Source organism: Euleptes europaea, chromosome 16, assembly GCF_029931775.1.
Source record: "Euleptes europaea isolate rEulEur1 chromosome 16, rEulEur1.hap1, whole genome shotgun sequence".
NCBI lineage: Eukaryota > Metazoa > Chordata > Lepidosauria > Squamata > Sphaerodactylidae > Euleptes > Euleptes europaea.
In genome coordinates, this window is record NC_079327.1 from 10816083 (window position 1) to 10836634 (window position 20552).

The following is a 20552-nucleotide window of genomic DNA, read 5'->3' on the forward strand; positions in this document are numbered from 1 at the left end:
CGGACCCAATTCAAAGTGCTGCCTTTGACCTCTGAAACCAGAAACAGCCTGGGATCGGGAAGGGACATCTCTGAAGAGGTGCCAAGGTGCTCCCCGCTCTGTATTCGTGCATCTAGCACTGAGGGGAGGGGCTGTGGCTTAGTGGTAGAGCATCTGCTTGGCATGCAGAAGGCCCCAGGTTCAATCTCAGTTAAAGGGACTAGGCAGGTAGGTGATGTGAAAGACCTCTGCCTGAGACCTCGGAGAACCGCTGCCAGTCTCAGTAGACAATATCTAGCTGATAGAGATCAGTTCGGCTGGAGAAAATGGCCACTTTGGCAATTGGACTCTATGGCATTGAAGTCCCCCCCCCCAAAAAAAAAACTTGACAAGCACCTCCCTTGGGAGGTTGTTCCATCATCATGGGCTGCCACCGAAAAGGCCCTCTCCTGTCTTTAGGAAGAGACTTTAATTTGGCGGGACAGTCAGGAGGGCCTCTCCCTGCAACCTTAATTCTCAGGCAGGATCGCATGGGAAAAAGGGGTCCTTCAGATACCCTGGTCCCAAGCAACGTCGAGCTTTAAACACAGAAGTTAACAAGTCCTTTATACACTACCTTCCATCTTAAAATGTCTGTTGAGTTTGAACTGAGATGAAAGCAACAGTAGACATTGATGAAGATAAAGGCATTACAACATTTTATTAAATTAGATTAAATGTTCTTAATAGGAAAAAAGGGAATTTGGTCTTCCAGAATACTTTGTGGCATGCCATTTTGCCTTTCTTAACTTACCAATCATACCTAACTCTATACATTCCGCATTGCTGGTTTAATTAGTTTCCTGTACGTGGAAAGCACTACAGGTTTGACAGAAGACTTAAGAAGACTTAGTTTTCTGTTTGACAGAAGACTTAAGACGACTTAAGAAGCCTTAGTTTTCTCAGTTTGACAGAAGACTTAAGAAGCCTTAGTTTTCTCAGTCGCTCTTGTGTGTGGTCCACTTCTTTGGGTGTTTCTGGGAGTTCTGCATGCCAGCTACATGTTGTGCAGTCAACAAGAAGAAAGCTACAGTTGGTAGAGGTCAAAGACCTTCAGAACCGCCTTCAAACAGGAATTGGTTTTAGTAGATGGGACTCGACAAGCCATGGTTTGCTGCTGGATGAATAAGCCTTGGGGACTCTTCAGGTTCACATATTCCCTACTCTCTCCAAGCAGGGTGAAATTGGCAATTCCAGGTTTGCAGCAGGCCATAGTTAATCATTACAACCACATCAGCAAGCTATAGCTTGTGGTTGCCCTACAAATACAATCACAAACTGGGAACATCAGCACTATTTGGAATCCTTGTTTGCAGGACAAACTACAGTTTGCCAATTGTGAATTAACGTCAAACTATGGTTTGCCTCAAAGCTTTGAATAATGTATTACCTCACTATAGGAAGAGGGAATACACGATCTCATGAGCCTCTCAAGTTTGTTCAGGCATTGGTGAATTAAGCTCAAGTTAAGTAACGACAAACTATGGTTTGCCTCAAAGCTTGGAAGAGGGAATACACGATCTCATGAGCCTCTCAAGTTCGTTCAGGCATCGGTGAATTAAGCACAAGTTATTTAATATACGAGGATGACAAACCCAGTGTTTTAATATTAAGAAAAAATCTGTTTCATAGTCAAGACAGATATGGTCCACTTGGTTCAAAGTGCTCAAATGGTGTTCAAACCGTCTCGAGAACAGATGCCATTTCCTTGAATTGACTGTAAAAATGCTGACATGGAAGAGGAGAAAAATATATTAATTATACTGCACTGTATTACTGAGGAGCAGAGCATAGGACATTTGGTATTTATAAGAGCTGACGTCTCATTTAAGGCTATTTCATGCATTAGGAGACTCCTGCAGGCTCAGGCAATGTCTACTTCTCAAGCACAAATTCTCGCCTACCTTCTCTTTTCAGAGCTAACCATGGTGCAGCATGATGCCTGCACCAGCATTTTACTAACCCTGGCTAACTAAAAAATGCCATCATAGATAGAACACTATACTAATTCTAATGCCAAAGAACCCTAACCCTACCCACTTCCCTCACCAAGGAATAAGACAAGTATTTTAAAAAATGCTCTTTTTAAAAATGTACTTATTGTCTTTTTTGTGCTGCTGGGGCATAAAGACCACCATCCCTCCCCAGTTCCAGGGAGAAAAGTGAACTTTCTGTTTCCTGATTCTGCAGTCCTGGTTCATATCAGCCCGCCCCCCCCCCCCCCGGTTCTTTTTAGTGCCCAATAACACTTCGGGACTGCTAATCATGGAGCTCTTAATGTTACATGTAGTTTTGAAGAAGAAGAAAAGGAAGAAGAGTTGGTTTTTATACCCCACTTTTCTCTACCTTAAGGAGTCTCAAACCAGCTTACAATCACCTTCCCTTCCTCTCCCCACAACAGGCACCTTGTTAAGTAGGTGGGGCTGAGAGAGTTCGGAGAGAACTGTAACTAGCCCAAGGTCACCCAGCTGGCTTCAAGTGGAGGAGTGGGGAAACCAACCCGGTTTGCCAGATTAGAGTCCGCCGCTCATGTGGAGGAGTGGGGAATCAAACTCACTCACCCAGCCCAAGGTATCCCAGCAGACAGCATGTGGAGGAGTGGGGAATCAAACCTGGTTCACCAGATTAGAGTCTACCACTCTTGTGGAGGAGAGGGGAATGAAACCCGGTTCACCAGATTAGAGGCCACTGCTCTTAACCACTAAACCACACTATAGACTATACTTACCTATACTTAGAAACCAATGACTACATCATGTGCCAGTATTGATCTGCAGGGACACACACCAACCTTTGAGACTGGAGCGGACTACGTACCTGAAATTGTGGGATTGTCATTTCAAAAGATTTACTCATGACGCGCCCTGAAGCGTCGGCCACTTTTACTGCCATTGTAACGTAAGGGCATTTCAAAGATCGGCAGCTGTCGGAGCCAACCGCCATCCCCAGCTTCCACTGAAAGTCAATAAGCTGCAAATAAAAAAAACAGACCATCCAGACGCTTATTGATGAATCGTTTGCTCTGGCCAACAAGAGTTCTGCGGATGGGCAGAATCCACACTGCCATTTGGGAGAATGTAATAATCTAGGGGTCCCAAACACAAATCTTTGGACTTCTGACACCGCATGGTGGGCACGGTCACAAAACAGCTACCACAAAATGGCTGCTGAAGGAGGCGGAGCCAACCACAAAATGGCTTCCGCAGCTTGCGGTGGCAGGTGCCAAAGCAACTTTTTTAAAAAAACTGCCCAGCCAATCAAATCCCGAATGGCCAATCAGAAGCCTTCCTGGGCAAAAGCCCCACTGGCCCTGCCCACTTTCTAAAAAAACTTGGCGGGCATCAGGAAGGGTGCTGTTGGGCACCGTGGCGCCCACAGGAACTACCTTGGGGACCACTATAATTATCCATGGTTGGAATTTACCAACTAGCTTTTTTGAATACCGTAAGCTAAGTTTTCAGAAGCTACCAGCAATACACAGCCCACATGTGCATCAACTGAACTGAGAGCAAGTAATATAATTCTTGCTGCGACCACAGCTGTTTGGTCCCTGCTTTTAAAGTGTATAAAAACATTCAAATTCTGGAAGGCTATCACAGTTCAGAGGATAATGATGCTATTAAAAAGCATTAAGGCTTTCCTCTTCTGTAAATACAAATCGACATTTCAGAGAAGCAGGCCTCCTCTACTGAAGAATACTGCAGAAGGGTTTTTTTGCAACTGCGCTCTGCTAAAGTCTGGTATTCCTCTGCAAACATGTCCTGAAGTGCTTACCTGGCCAACCATCCCTATGTTATTGGCATCTTCAGACCCAATGATGGTGTTCCCCTGTTCGTTCCACACATGCCGGATAACCTGTAAAGCATGTTTTGGCAAAGTACCCACTGTACTGCCAAGTCTTGTAGAAAGTTCTTCTGACGAGAGCTTATTTTTTGCTGCTGTACTATTAAAAACAAAAAAGGATAATTTCTTTTATTTATTTATTTAATTAAACATTGACTTCGTAAGAGAATGAACGCACAAAGCTGCCTTATACTGAATCAGACCCTGTCAAAGTCAGCATTGTCTACTCATCACCTCACCATGGTCTCAGGCAGAGGTCTTTCCCATCACCTACCTGCCTACTCCCTTTAACTGGAGATGCCGGGGATTGAACCTGGGGCCTTCTGCATGCCAAGCAGAGAGTCTACCACTGAGCCACGGCCCCTCCCCTAGATTTATATCCCACCCTTTCCCAGCCAGGCCAGGCTCAGGGTAGCTCACAACAACACAATAAATATAAGATAGAAATTAATTAGATTGGAATAAAACATATAAAATTATAACAAATATCAATAAAATAGCCACGTCTTATATCCCTAGTTAAAAGATGGCGCCCACATCTAATCTGATCTCGCGTTTTATATTTAAAAAACAGTTGCATTTACCTTTAACTGTTGTTCATCGAGGTCTTCTGTGCAGACGTACATGGGGTGCTGCAACCACGCACAGGCCAGCCACTGAAGAACTCCCCAGCCCAAAGTCTGATCTTATAATTTACTTATACGTGTTCTTTAAAAATGTTATTTTAGTTTACTTCAGTTATACCCCGCCTCATATCCCAATGGGAACCCAAAAGAGCTTAGATCATTCTCTCCTCCTCCATTTCCCCCCTCACAACAACCCTCTGAGGTAGGCTTCATGGAGAAAATCTTCTTGTATGGAGAAGCATTCTGTCTCGAAGACCCTCACCTGCACCCAGAAGTGGTTCAACCCTCGCATAAGCTTGACTTCTTCACTTTCCGTGTGCAAGGACTAGGCCCCTGTTATCTTCCTTTCCATTAAAAAGAGTCCTTAGAAGCTAAATCATTAAACAGAACATTTTGTGTCTTCAGGTTCGCAACCTTTAACTACAAGTCATCCAAAAGGGCATCATGAACGCCTAGAATTTCCATGAAGCTTTGTGGGTGGGAAAGTAATGAAAAGAAACCTGGAATATAAGATACACTTCAATGGCTGTTACTGCACTAGGTATTCCCAGCGATGTATTAAGAGTTTGAAAATGTTATAAAAAATACTGTTCGCACTTTGTTTGGCCCCTTTAGCTGTGAAGACGTCTTCCAACCATTTTTTAGACGTGGCATCCAAAAACCCTTTTAAAGCAATGTTTTTTAAAACATTTCCAAACTCTTGATACATCGCTGGGAATACCTAGTGCGGTAACAGCCAATGCCTCCCCGCTCTCTAGCCTACCAATCATTTCCCCACTCCCCTTCTCTGCATAGCTAAGACATGTGTCGTAAACAGGGGAACCAAAGAACTTTGCTTACCTGAATACAGAGGAAACAACATTCACGACCTTTGCAAGGTCACTAGCGACAATTTCAATCCCAGCTGTTTGAAATCTCTAGGGAAAGAAACACAAATTTCATGTGTCACAATGAAAACGGTAAAAAAAAAAAAGTACCTACAATAGCTTGCTTACAAATGGTGTTTAACAAAAAAAGCAAGCACTGATGACTTTCAAAATTATATATATATTAAATAGAACAAAACAATATTAGTTACACATAGGAAAGGAGCGAGGTATCTTGCTGGGACAACTTTCCTCCCCGGCTTGGATTTCTTGTATCATATAAGGATACCTTTGTGGCTTTACCAGTTTGGAATTTTTCTTTCCTGTGTGTAACTAATATTGTTTTGTTCCATTGAATATACATAATTTTGAAAGACATCAGTGCTTGCTTTGTTTGCTTACAAATGGTAGCAATCCATTTTACCTGGCACAGTTCCACTGTATTTACACCTGGGATCTGACACCGAAGATACTGGACAATTTGCCCGCACTACAAAGAAAACAGATGTCAACACTAATTAGATTGTATTTGCTTATCTGCCAGTCTCATTTATGTAGTTTATAAAACCCCATTTCCTCGAAATAAATCAAATTCCTTTTACTTTAAATCCCGTTACTCAAATTATTACCAAAAAGGCAAAGTAGCAAATCAACCCAACTGTCTTCTGGAACACAGGGTTGGCACAAGACTTTGAGCTCCTGAGCGGAAAAACATACACGTTCTCCACTATGGTGAAAAGCAATAGATGGTCATAAAACTTATATTAACTGACTTTAACGAGCTACCTGGCAATGAAGAAGAAGAATTGGTTTTTATATGCCGACTTTCGCTACCACTTAAGGGAGACTCAAGCTGGCTTACAGTCACCTTCCCCTCCCCACAGATACCCTGTGAGGTAGGTGAGGCTGAGAGAGCTGTAACTTGCCCAAGGTCACCCAGCTGGATTCGTATGTAGGAGCGGGGAATCCAACCCATTTCACCAGATTTGCGTCCGCCGCTCATGTGGAGAAGAGGGGAATCAAACCTGGTTCTCCAGATCAGAGTCCACCACCCCAAGCCACCGCTCTTAACCACTACACCATGCTGGCTCTCAGCGGGGCAGGACACACACCCTGGGCCTAGTAGCAGGATTTACCTGGGTGGAGCAGGGTGGGACCAGGGGCAGGAGGATGTAGCCATGGTAGCTTCAACAATAGGGCACTTTTGGCCATCTGTCCCAGGGAAACTCAAAAGGCAGTGGGAAAGATTAGATGGGAGAATGGCTCTGGGCCCAGGTGTTTTAAGGCAGTGTGTGGCTATGGAAAGCAGGGAACGGAGAAGAGGAGGGTGGAGCTTAGCTCATAAGAACATAAGAAAAGCACTGTAGCTGGGAAATTATAGCAGAAAGTTAGGAGAAATAGTAGAAAACTATTCCCTAGGCCTAGATAATGGAGTTCAGACCAACCAAGTGCTTTGGAGAGACAGAGCAGACCTGATCATTATATGCAACAAGCCACAGTACCCCTTTCCAGTAGTTTCTTTGTATAAGCAGATCGTCATCAACCAGAATAAAAACGATACACCGATACATTTTGTTGCCTGTGTAAACAGTGCTACGGAAAGGGTTCCTACGATGGCAGCTGCTCTGATAAACAACATCTCAGATGTTGCTTTCACATACACACACACACATACACCAACTAGGCTGTGAAAAGCATTCACTAATTTCAATTTTTCACATTGGACACAGCCATTTTGGTGGGGCAGAAGTATCTATTGAAAGGCATATTGATAGCACAAAAAAAATCACCCTCCCCAATCCTCTGAACATAAGAAAGCCCATGCTGGATCAGACCAAGGCCCATCAAGTCCAGACGCCTGTTCACACAAACCAGGTGCCTCTAGGAAGCCCACAAACAAGACGACTGCAGCAGCACCGTCCTGCCTGCATCCCAAAGCATCAATAACAGGCATGCTCCTCTGATCCTGGAGAGAATGGGTATGCATCATGACTAGTATCCATTTTGACTAGTAGGCAAAGATAGCCCTCTCCTCCATGAACATGTCCACTCCCCTCTTAAAGCCCTCCAAGTTGGCAGCCACCACCACATCCTGGGGAAGTGAGTTCCACAATTTAACTATGCATTGTGTGAAGAAATACTTCATTTTATCAGTTTTGAATCTCTCACCCTCCAGCTTCAGCAGATGACCCCACGTTCTGGTATTATAAGAGAGGAGAAAAGTTTCTCCCTGTCCACTCTCTCCATACCATGCATAATCTTATAGAACTCTATCATGTCTCCCCCTCAGCTGCCTTCTTTCCAAGCTAAACATCCCTAAGCGTTTTAACCGCTCCTCATAGGGCAGTTGCTCCGGCTCAAGGTCCAGAGATGAAGCTGGGGCTATAAAAAGAGAAGGAAAATTGGAAGAGGCCAGCTGGAGGGAGGAGGCACAGGAGCACAAAGGAAAGCCAAGCCAGCTAGGAGGAGAAGAGAAGAAGAAGAGAGAAGAAGAGGAAAGGGAGGAGAATTGCCTCAGGGAGGTTTCTAGGCAAAGAGGCAGGTAATGTATGGCAATGGAATGTAGGTGAAGATAACCACATATTCAGGTACCTGGAAAATAAAAACCACCTGTGCAAGGTAGCAGTGACTGAGCTGGTGCTTTCAAGACCCCCTAGAGTCTATGGGTGTCAAACACAAAGCCAGTGGGGCCGGATCTGCCCCCTTGAGAGCTCTTATCCAGTCTGTGAGCCAGCAGAGGCAGCCACCCCCCTACTCCTAATCTGGGCCGGCGAGCCCCCTACCTCCTGATCTGGGCGGGTGGTACACATGGCCCAACCAAGTGACATTTATGTCATATCATAGAGTTGGAAGGGGCCATGCAGGCCATCTAGTCCAACCCCCTGCTCAATGCAGGATCAGTCTAGAGCATCCCTGACAAGTGTTTGTCCAGCCTCTGCTTTAAGACTGCCAGTGAGGGGGAGCTCACCACCTCCCTAGGTAGCTGATTCCACTGTCGAACAACTCTTACTGTAGAAAAAAAAATCCTAATATCCAGCTGGTACCTTTCTACCCAAGGAGAGAAGGCAGCATGGTACAGCCCCATCTCGTCAGATCTCGGAAGCTAAGCAGGGTCAGCCCTGGTTAGTATTTGGATGGGAGACCACCAAGGAACACCAGGGTTGCTATGCAGAGGAAGGCACTGGCAAACGACCTCTGTTAGTCTTGCCATGAAAACCCCATAAGGGGTCGCCATAAGTTGGCTGCGACATAACGGCATTTTACACACACACCTTTCTACCCCTAATTTAAACCCATTATTGTGAATCCTGTCTTCTGCTGCCAACAGGAACAGCTCCCTGCCCTCCTCTAGGTGACAGCCCTTCAAATTCTTAAAACAGAGCAATCATGTCCCCCCTCAACCTCCTCTTCTCCAGACTGGACATTCCCAACTCCCTCAGCCTTTCCTTGAGGGCTTGGTCTCCAAGCCCCCGATCGCCCTCGTCGCTCTCCTCTGTACCCGCTCCATTCTGTCCATATCCGGCCCTCGTAACAAATGAGTTCGACACCCCTGCCATAGATGCCAGGGATGGTGTCGCCTTGCCCCCAGAGGGCATCACACTGGCAATCAGCCTCATGGGAGCAAACCCGGACAGGATGACTTCAGTGATCTAGCTAGAGCTACAGGGTTTAACTTGCAGAACAAGTAATTTTGTTTTACAAGTGGCAGGGGGAACATTTTGATTGATGAAGCGAAGATTTCAAAGCGCTCTGGCTTATTTCGGGAAACTATTACAATTAAGACATAAGAAGAGAACGAACACGAAGTTCTGGTTTTTTCTTTCTGGTGAGCGGGTGCTTTTGTTAATGAAAGGCTGCATGTCTCTCCAAAAAGGCACCCATATCAGCTTTTAATCTGCAATGTAATCATATAGTTTTAAAACTCCATCAAGGAATTACGTATCCTTTAATCAGCTAGCAGCCCCAAGTGCTATCTTATCATCAGCCTCATGTCTAGAAAAGCAATCAAACCAAACCTTATGGCAGCTTCAAACGGCCTTATTCAGAGCTGACGGCGCTTGAGTAAGGGAGATGGATCCATAAGCCATGCAAGGAATTGTCCAATAAAGAAGAGATTATCCAGACAGACTAGAATACGTTTCGTTTTGTATTTTTAAATTCAACGTCTCAGATAAATATATTTATTACAGTCCAAGACCAGCAAAATAAAATCCATATACTAATCCACACTTCCAGTATCAAATAACTTTTCAGAAAAGAAACATTTTACAATTATAAATTCACATAATTATACAATATCTTTATGAAAATTATAGCTAAAAAGCCTATATGTGGCTTACCCAAGTTTTCATAGTCCTATAGGCTAAAAATTATAGCTAAAAAGTCTCTATATGGCTTGCCCAAGTTTTCCTAGTCTTATAGGCTATCCATCCAAATTTGGCGACTTTGAAAGTGATCTCTTTATTCTTATCTGCTAGCATAACTGAGAGAAGAATCCTTCTATTTTTACAGGGATGGCGGGAAATTAGGGGGGGTAATCAGATGAGAGACTATTCTTGTATTAGTAATATCATACTTCGACAATGCAAAAGAATTTTAAAATTATATCACAGAAAAACAAACACTTTCTCCTGGTCTTAAAACTGGTTTTAAAGTCAGCCCCATACCCTGCAGCAAAAACTGTAGTTTCATCCCTTTTTATATCTTCTTTGAGGATATCGACCCTCCAGAAATACAGGGATAAGGAAATTAAACACTGTTAAGGTACATGATACAGCAAGGTGCTAAGTGATTATTTTTAACAAGGATACGTCTCCATCTCAAGACAGATGTTACTTACAAGCTCAGCAAACAAGTCTTGCGGTATTGTTTTAATGATATCAATCGTGCTGCCGAAATCTACCAAAAAAATAAATAAAAAAATATCCAATTATGAGTCAGTTCACAAAATCCTCCCACTCTGGGCTCCTTGCAGGGATTATGGGATGCAAATGTAAACCACAGGATTGTTAAATAACAATTATTCACTTCTATTGGCTTGAATCCCACGGAAAAATCTTCTCCACTGACGGAAAGGATTTCCATCAATGGCGCGGGATTTCACTGCAGCCCCAAATACTATTCCTGGGGACCCAGAGGTACCCCCCCTCCAGAATGGCAAGGAGATCAGCTGTGCCATCAGGGAAGGAGGAATCAGCAAAATTTCCCCCCCTTTCAGATTATTAGGCCCCTGAAATTCCATCCCTTTTTACGGTGGCATTGCTTTATTACTGTCTCCTACTCTCTTCCATAAACACCTCAATCTTTCTCAAAATGGTTAAGATCGAAGGCTGGATCAAAAGCCATCTGATAGAACTTCTCTCAAGCGTCAAATGAAGCTAGACCACTCTGAATTTGCACCCAACTCCAGAGGTATGATAGGATTTCAGGAGGCTTCCTGTACGTGGCCAAGCACGTCTTCTGGAGTGTTTTGGTGCAAGAAATGCTTTTGTGGCTCAAGTCTGCTGTTCTTGAGCAAGAATGTCTGGTGACCAGGCAAGTGGCAAGTTATAGACCAGCTACACGTGGTTTCCCAACCCTTCTCTATCATGCCTGCAGCAATATAACACCCTTTCCCGTTCTGTACGCACAGACCTCTCTCTCTCTTCCCTGAGCCTACTGTTGTTGTTTAGAAGCTCATCACTTGCCTGCCCACTTATAACCACCCTTTTCCTTTCCTGTTCCCCCTCTAGTTTTTGATAGATTTTTTTTTAAAAAAATACCCTATATATTGCTCCTTTCCAGCATGACAACATCCCCCTCATTCTAACTGCAGAATTCCTATCCTTTCTGCAAATGTCTGTGTATAATCTCTCTCATACACACACACAGGTTGAGTATCCCTTATCTGGATTGGTTGGGACCAGAAGTGGTCTGTTATTTCGGATCTTTCTATATTTTGGAATTTTTGCATATACATAACGAGATAACTTGGGGATGGGACCCAAGTCTAAACACAAAATTAATTTACGTTTTCTATATACTTCATACACATAGCCTGAATGTAATTTTAAACACTATTTTAAATAATTTTGTACATATTGGACCCACCAATGGCGTTGCTGAGTAATCCATGCATGCCGGCTCAAAACGTCCGGTTTTCGGATCAGTCCTGATGTCGGATGTCTGGATAAGGGATACTCAACATGTGTGTGTGTGTGTGTGTGTGCATATATACACACACATAAATAAATGTTCCATGGCAATCCTCCACATGTGGCTAAAACCCTGACATGTCAAACCCTGAGATTCTGCAACCTTATTCACAGCATCCTCCCCACATGTATTTTAATTTACTTCATTTATACCCCACCTTCCTCTCCTGTGGGGGCCCAAGGTGGCTAACATTTCATTCTTTTTTCCTCCATTTTATCCTCACCTAAACCTCTGCAAGGTAGGCTATGCTGAGAGTACACCATTGCCCCATGATCATCCAACAAGCTTCCATGGCAAAGTCTGGGATACAAACCTGGGTCTCCCAAATCCTAGTCTGATACTCTAACCCAGGGGTATCAAACTCAATTGTTACGAGGGCCGGATATGACATAAATGTGACTTGGTCGGGCCAGGCCATGCCTCACCAGCCCAGATCGAGAGTGGGGGGGGTGGTGGCTGTCTCGGCTGTCTTGTAGGCCGGATAAGAGCTCTCAAGGGGCCAGATTGAGCCCACGGGCCTTATGTTTGACAACCCTGCTCTAACCGTTACTCTGTTCTGCTTTCCTTAGAGCACAATTTATATAATGGACTACCCTGTCCCATTTCCTCAACACATGAACTCGTGAAGCTGCCTTCTACTGAATCAGTCCCTTGGTCCATCAAAGTCAGTATTGTCTACTCAGACCAGCAGTGGCTCTCCAGGGTCTCAGGCAGAGGGTCTTCCACATCACCTGCTTGCCTAGTCCCTTGAACTGGAGATGCTGGGGCTTGAACCTGGGACCTTCTGCATGCCAAGCAGATGCTCTTTCACTGAGCCACAGCCCCTCCCCAGCACCCACCCAAGCCCTCACAGCCATGTATGTGCTAACTATGTAAGCTAAACAAGTCTGTCTTGATAAAGCCTGAGGGCAGGGAACGTGAGAGGACCACCTCCTCCCATATCGTTCAGCCCCACCGGCTAAGATCTTCCTCCCAAGCCAAGTTCCCTGTGCCTTTGGAGATGAGGTGGGTGGTGACTAGAGACAGGGCCTTTTCAGTGGTGGCCCCAGCTAAAAACCTTCCTAAGCGGGAGAGCCAACCACCTCCCGAGGAAGCCTGTGGCATGCCCTTTCCCTTGAGACTGTCTGGCATCTACTCTGCTTTTTTTCAGGTGCCAGGTCAAAACATTTTCTTTGTAGCCAGGCTTCTAACCAAGGGGCTGACCCTTTTCACATTTTAATACTCTACTCAAGAAGGAGAATTGGTTTTTATATGCCAACTTTCTCTACCACTTAAGGGAAAATCAAACCAGCTTACAATCACCTTCCCTTGCCCTCCACACAACAGGCGCCCTGTGAGGTAGGTGGAGCTGAGAGAGCTCTAAGAGAGCTGCGACTAGCACAAGGTCACCCAGCTGGCTTAATGTGTAAGAATGGGGAAACAAATCCAGTTCTCCAGATCACAATCCACCGCTCCAAACCACCGCTCTTCACCACACCACGCTGGAGGTTGGAATCCCCTGCCAAAGAGCTCTTTAAGAATCACTTCCCAGCAAACAAAAGCTCACTGCCCCAGACTCCAGGCAAATATGCCTAAACCCTTGGCAAATCCAATTTGCAACGCCACAAGTCCAGCCGCTTGAAAGCCAAGCCCCATTGAACTTAATGACCAACTTCCGAGTAAACACGGTTAAGAACTAGTCCCGCATGATTAAAAAAAAAAGAATTTGGACAGGAAGGAAAGGGGTAGGAAGTGACTCAAACTGGGCAGACAGCTGGGTGTTCACACTGGTTCACTCTCCACCAGTGGCGTAGCGTGGGGGGTGCAGGGGGGGCCGGCCGCACCGGGCGCAACATCTGGGGGGGCGCACTCGCAGCTCTCTGCCCCTGCCTGGCTCACTCACTCACTCTCTCTCACTGCAGTGAAGACGTCTTCCAACCATTCATAAGCCGCGGTATCCAAAAAACCCTTTCAAAGCGGTGTTTTTTGTATAACATTTTCAAACTCTCAGCAGGCCTCCAGGGGGCGGGAAAGCCGCGGCCCCGCTCCCCAACTCACGGCAGGGCCGCCTCAGGCATTAATCTCCCTCCCCCTCGCCGCTGAGGCAGGGCCGCACGGCGGAGCCCACAGCGTCGGCCTCACCCGGCCCAGCCCACCTTGGGGGTGGGACTCAGCAGCTCCTCCCTGCCGGGCCAGCGGAAGGGGGGGGGGGAGTTTCAGAGGAGGCTGGAGGGCGGCGGCCGTCTTGTTTGTGGCGAGCAGAGGCGGTTAGAATTTGATGCTTAGTGAGAATTGCCTCCTGGACTTTTCTTTTTCAAACTCATCTTCCACTTATTACTAATTGGTGAATTTGAATTGTATACAGTTAATTTAGTTTTGCAGCATGGGCCAATTTACTATACATCTTTGCCTCCTGTGGCCAGGATGTGCACAGAGGTGTATAGCAAGCATCATATCAGTAAACAGTAAATATATGTTTTGGGCATATGAAAATGAATGGGGGGGGGGGTACATGAAGTCCCAAAAGGAAGCCAGTGGCTGCTTTCCACCTAAACAACACAGGAGGAGTATGGCCCAAAGACAAGCAGGCATAAGGTTTGTATTGCATCTTCCAAACACCTCTTAAACACAAATTATTAAGTACAGAGGTATTTGCAAGTCCCACAGCTGCTTGGTATACCGAAGGCCCCAGGTTCAGTCATTTTACTTTAATTACATCAGCACAAACAATACATGTGCTTAGGGGGTAAGGGTTTCTTTAACTAATCTAGTGGAAGAGACTCGAGTGCTAAAATCCACGGGTTAGGGGGCGCAAATTACTTGCCTTGCCCTGGGTGCTGACAACCCACGCTACGCCACTGCTCTCCACCAATGTTGACCCAGAAGTAGAGGCTCAATAGGGCCGACTCTGTCCAGTCGCAGCCAACTTCTGGCGACCCCACAGGGCTTTTCAAGGCAAGAGACACCCAGAAAGGGCTGGTCATTGCCTGCCTCTGCATTTAGGGTTGCTAACCTCCAGGTAGAGACTGGAGTTTGTATGAAGACTGTAAGTTTGTATGAAGTATATACAACATCCAGTAAAAGCAAAAAAGGTTTAGTTGTAAATTTTGTTCATTCATTATTTCGGTATCTTTCCATACAGAACACAGCAATTACCTCCAGGTAGTGGCTGGAGATCTCCCACTATTACAACTGACAGATATCAGTTCCCCTGGAGAAAAGGGCAGCTTTGGCCAATTGGAGTCTATGGCATTGAAGTCCCTCCTCTCTCCAAACCTCGCCCTCAGACTCCACCCCCCCAAATCTCCAGGTATTTGCCAACCCGGAGCTGGCAACCCTACCGCTTCTCCAACTGATCTCCAGCCGATAGAGCTCCTTTCCCCTGGAGAAAAGGGCCTTTTTGGCAATTGGACTCTATGGCACTGCAAGCCTGGAAAGCCTATCCTGGGGCTGACCCTGCTTAGCGCTCCAGAGCTGACAAGACCGGGCTAGTTTGGGCTATCCACCAGGAATCCATAGGGCTCACTCAGAGGTAAACAGACACAAGGCTAATTCACAGTGGGTAGCCGTGTTGGTCTGTCTGCAGTAGTAGAAAAGAGCAAGAGTCCAGTAGCACCTTAAAGACTAACAAAAATATTTTCTGGCAGGGTATGAGCTTTCGTGAGCCACAGCTCACTTCTTCAGATCTTCTGAAGAAGTGAGCTGTGGCTCACGAAAGCTCATACCCTGCCAGAAAATATTTTTGTTAGTCTTTAGGACACAAGGCTGCAAGATTTGGATACTGCTTTCCAGCCAGCCTGGCTAATAAATCCCTGCTGCATCCCCAATGGGACCCTTTGCCTGTTTCCTTGCTCTGCATGACGCGGGACCGCTCCGCAGACTCACCCCAGAGCGCCGGCGGCCCTCCGAGCACCACCCCGGCGGTTCCCGCCGCCATTGGAACGCCCCGCCTCCGAACCTTGCAACATGGGCCAGGGACGAGCGGCGCCCTGATTGGTTACTGCCGGGGCTACTAAAAAGCAACATTGTAACTCAGAACGTTGCCTGCTGTCCAATCAGAAGCCGCGGTTGGGTATCAGCGGGAAGTAGGCTTTTTACGCCCATCCGATCTGGAGCGTTTAGGGATCGCTTCCGGTTTGTCAGGGCGGGGAGAATGTGGGAATCCTCGGCTATTTATGCATGGGAGGTTTTGCTTTGAATTTGCAACTTTCCAAGCTCATTAGTTAAGATGAACGAAAAATAGACTAGACATCAAGTATTAATAGTTTTTGGACCTCTAGTTAAATTATGATTAATTACCGGAGATATTATGGCGGGGTGGTGGTCATGATAATCCATGGGTAGGGTTGCCAACCTCCAGGTACTGCTGAAATAAATAAAGGCAGCTCTATGATAAACAAGATATATTAAAGTGCGTAAGGTGACTTATAGACAAGAACAACAAATATGTATGTACAACCTTGTCGTTTTAATTGGAGTCATTTCATATGCATATTTCCATGTCAAGAAATACATCAAATCAAAAACATAGTTGCACAGACGAATTCAACCGTTCCCAAAGGGATACAAAAGGTAACTTTTTGGGAACACTTGAATTCGTCTGTGCAACTATGTTTTTGATTTGATGTATCCTGGATTGGAACCTAATATTTGTCAGTAAACATAAATTGCGTCTTTCATCCCTATGGGAGATTTAAGAATATTTAAATTTCTTGACATGGAAATATGCATATGAAATGACTCCAGTTAAAACGGGGCTGAAGAAGAAAAGAAACGATCGTCTCCCTCATCACTCGACTTCTTTCCAGTTCTACTTACTTTGAACTTTTGAATATGTGTACCTCCGGGACTATGTAGATATAGTTGTACATACATATTCTTGTCTATAAGTCACCTTATGCACTTTAATATATCTTGTTTATCATAGAGCTGCCTTTATTTATTTCAGCCATTCCTGTGCTTACTTTCTAACCTGTGGTAATAGTACAGGGGTGTTAATTTTGGTTGCTTAACCTCCAGGTACTGGCTGGAGATCTGCTATTACAACTGATCTCCAGGCGATAGAGATCAGTTCACCTGGAGAAAATGGCCGCTTTGGCAATAGGACTCTATGGCATTGAAGTTCCTCCCCAAACCCCGCCCTCCTCAGGCTTCGCCCCAAAATCCTCCCACCGGTAGCGAAGAGGGGCCTGGCAACCCTATCGATGGGGTTAGCTTGGGCATGGGTAATAAATAAATGTTAAACTCCCCCTATCTGTTTTTCCCTTTTCGGTACCATTTATTCAATAAATTTAATAAAAAATTTAAAAAACATTTTCCACATCCAAATTCTCAAAACTCAAAAATAAGCCCCCATGCAGAGTTTTGAGAATTAGGATGGGGGGAAAGGTGTATCTAGAGACTGCACTTAACACACACACAGAGCGTCAAATCCGAGGGAAACCCCTTGATCGGGCAGCAAAGGTTTGCGCTCCTGTTTGCATGCAGCCCTGGAAGCTAATGTGAGGATCAGGTTTGGTGGGGGCTCGCTTGCAAGCTGTGCAGGAAAAAAAATCTCACCCATGGTCACGCCTGACTTAAAAATGATTTCTTTTGATCTCGGGAACTAACTGCAACATTGAGTTTGGTGTGCGTTTGAGAGAAGAGGAAATCTCGTCAGATACAGGTTGAATCGTTTCTACAGGACGCACTGGCGTCTTCCACAAATCTATCTATTAAGGCCACCATCTAATAGACATTTAGTTGGGAGTGAGCTTGGCTGGAATCAGTGGATTTCCCTGTGCATGTGTTAAGTGCCGTCAAGTTGCTTCTGACTCACGGCGACCCTATGAATCAATATTCTATCTTTGACAACCTCGCTCAGATCTTGCAAACTGAATTCCTTATTAAACGTGTAAAAGATGAACCCTCTCCTTGGCATCTGTTTATCCTAGTGTCATGACTGGTTAGGGTTGCCAGGTCCCTCTTCACCATCAGCAGGTGGTTTTTGGGGTGGAGCCTGAGGAGGGTGGGATTTGGGGAGGGACTTCAATGCCCTAGAGTCCAATTTCCAAAGCGGCCATTTTCTCCAGGAGAACTGATCTCAGTCGGCTGGAGATCAGTTGTAATAGCAGAAAATCTCCAGCCACCACCTGGAGGTTGGCAACCCTATGGATGACAGAGAGACTGGTTCATAGTAACCCAGCAAGCTTCCATGGCAGAGTGGAGATTCAGACTTAGGCATCCCAGATCCTAGTGTGATACTCTTATCTACTACACCATGCTGATGCAACAACACAGTATGTAATAAAATACTTTAATATCTACTATGTGACTATACACAACGGCCAAATTTTGTTAATGTATCTCTTTGAGGCTACAATTCCACAGCACAACCCTGGGCGCATCCACTCAGAAGTAAGTTCCACTGTGTTCAGTGACACTTACTCCCAGGTAAGCATGCTTAGAATTGTACCCACAGCTAAGCAGGCTGCATTGCTGTTGAAAGAAGCTAAACCTGAATTCCAAAGAAGCCAGTTTATATTTTATTCGGCATATTGGCATAGTAACTTATTTTCTGTGCCATTAAACCTATCAAGAAGAAGAGTTGGTTTTTATATGCGGACTTTCTCTACCACTTAAGGAAGAATCAACCCAGTTTAAAATCACCTTCCCTTCATTGAGATAAGCAGCCCCTTCAGCCCAGTTACAAAAGGTGGAACATAAATATTTTAATAAAAATGCTAAATTGAAGAATGCACAAGGGTGGCTTACAATATCGAAAACTTTCAGTGAGAGAGTTCTCTAGTGGGAAAACTGGTGTTAAAACTGTGACATGTGGAGGAGTGGGGAATCAAACCCAGTTCTTCAGATTAGAGTCCACCGCTCCAAACCACCGCTCTTAACCACTACACCATGCTGGCTCAAGAGTGATGTGCTTGAATCCGCTAACATCTGAGACCATGCAGCAAATATGCACTTGCTATGATAAGCTGTGGCATTTGGAGATGCACATCTGTGTCTCATTTTTTATGTCTTCACTACTTCACATACAGCCCCTCCTGGTGTCAGAGTGAAAAGTGTAAATGGGCATCTGTGCATCGATGCCTATTGAAGTTCCCATGATATAAAAAAATTCCAAGGCAAGTATTAATTGGAAAAGAATTATAAGAATGAGCCTTCGGAAGTACCATCAATAGTTATTAGCCTAGATGGGTGGTCTAACAGCGACATTATGCCTAAGAGATGGTTCCATATTGACTTCTGGAAATTAGCATAAATAACCATGAATCATTCCTTAATGGGCAGCTGGTTTCCACCCAAGCTGTCTTGCCTTATGAAAACCAGTTGCCAGACAAATGTGCGGCAAGGGGAACTTTATTTTGGTCACATCACTCACTGTTAGTAGAAAAAAACCCACATTACCAGCCCCTGAGTAATTATATTTCACAAGGGAAATACAACTGCACCACAAAGAAAGGCAGGGTACAATTGTTTTAATAAATAAATGTTATACATTTGTTTGCTTCTTTAAGAGGGTTTTAGTCTGCCTTGCTTTCTATATATAACACCTTCAAGGCTGCTTTTACACACAGGAAAAAAACCTCAAATGTAAAATGGAGAAATGTTCAGAGGCAGTATATCTAGGAGTAGTGGAGATAGGAGCCAACAACAGGAGAGAATTTTGTTGTTTTTATGCTCTGCTTGTTTGTTTCCAATACTACCTTTGGCTGCTTGTTCCTGGAAACAGAACACAGGACTAGACTGAACCTCTCCTTGTGTGTTTGTGTACAAATGCTTTACCAGAATGAAGATGGCAAACAGGAGCAGTACATTTGCATGTTAAAAGAATTATTTCACTACCAAGCATTTTGATGTACAATATAGAGTTAATCGCCTGTTCACAAAACCTATGCGTTGAAACTGGAATGCATAATATACACTTCAACTCCCACACCAAACACTCCTGGTTATATAGGGCAAGTGAAGCCTGAGTAAAAATTTTCACCTTGCCACACCAGAGAATGGAAGAAAGACCTTTCTTGGAATGCCAGGAGGCTTAGCACTTCCCTGTTCCAAATCATGGAGAGAAACCGCCCTTGGGAAGGGCTGGTCCAAACATTATATGCCCGGAAGTGGCAGCACTGAACATGTACACAAAGGACCACAGACTATCACCCACAGGATCTGGGATTGGGGTCTCCCTAAATGTTTGCAGAAGTACCGCTGTGTTCGCCTGCTGCATCCCAAATAGTAAAATAGAAGAATCTCACAGCACCTTAAAGACTTGCAAATGTATGGTGGCCTACAATAAGTCAGCTGCAGCTTGACAGCACCTTACACGAACACACAGCTTCCATGAGTCAAAGTCCATTTCATCAAATGCATGAAGAATTTACACTCAGTTGCCAGAGTGTACAAACAGCAGGGAGTGTACAAACAGCAGGGAGAGACCCAGAAGATCAACCCGTCCCCTTAACTTTAACACATTCCAATGGTCCTTTGGGAAAGCAGAGCATTCCTATAATTACGAACAAATAAATATAACCCAATCGTCGTTCACATTTTTCTCACTCATACAAACACAAAGATGAGGGAGATACAAACACTTGCAAACAGGAGTCTTAGGGAACTTAACAAGACTTCTTTCTTCCTTAAAGACTAACAAGGTATGATTCCAGCATAAACTTTCAAGGGCTAGAGAGTGCATACGGGATGCTGCTCTCACTAATATACAAAAATATGAAGAAAAAGTTATAAAAGGCAGGAAGCATAAATTGAGGAATTGTATATATTACTGAATCAAGCTTTATTGGCATATCAGAAATATAGCATAGACGGTACACAAGAATCTTCAATCCATACATTTTCCATATAAATATGATTTAAACTTTGATCCTAGTTTTGACAACTTCCGTCAAGAATTCCGCCACCTTTAATGTGACTTCAGGGATAGTCATTCATTAAAAAAAGGCAAACGGAAGTTTCATGGCTAGATTTCATTTTATCAAGGGTAAAATTGTTTTCTTACGAGGGCCATCATGCA

At 44.7% G+C, this 20552-nt stretch overlaps 1 protein-coding gene across 1 annotated transcript; it reads right to left on the reverse strand.

Annotated features, from left to right (window-relative positions):
* Positions 1 to 1676: 1676 nt before the first annotated feature.
* Positions 1677 to 15464, reverse strand: COMMD6 (COMM domain containing 6). Its single transcript, XM_056862125.1, has 7 exons — positions 15413 to 15464; positions 10194 to 10252; positions 5778 to 5843; positions 5328 to 5404; positions 3793 to 3961; positions 2836 to 2988; positions 1677 to 1746 (listed from the first exon to the last, which is right to left on the reverse strand). The coding sequence occupies exons 1-7, from the start codon at positions 15462 to 15464 to the stop codon at positions 1696 to 1698; spliced, it is 627 nt and encodes a 208-aa protein (XP_056718103.1). The 3' UTR covers positions 1677 to 1695.
* Positions 15465 to 20552: the final 5088 nt, after the last annotated feature.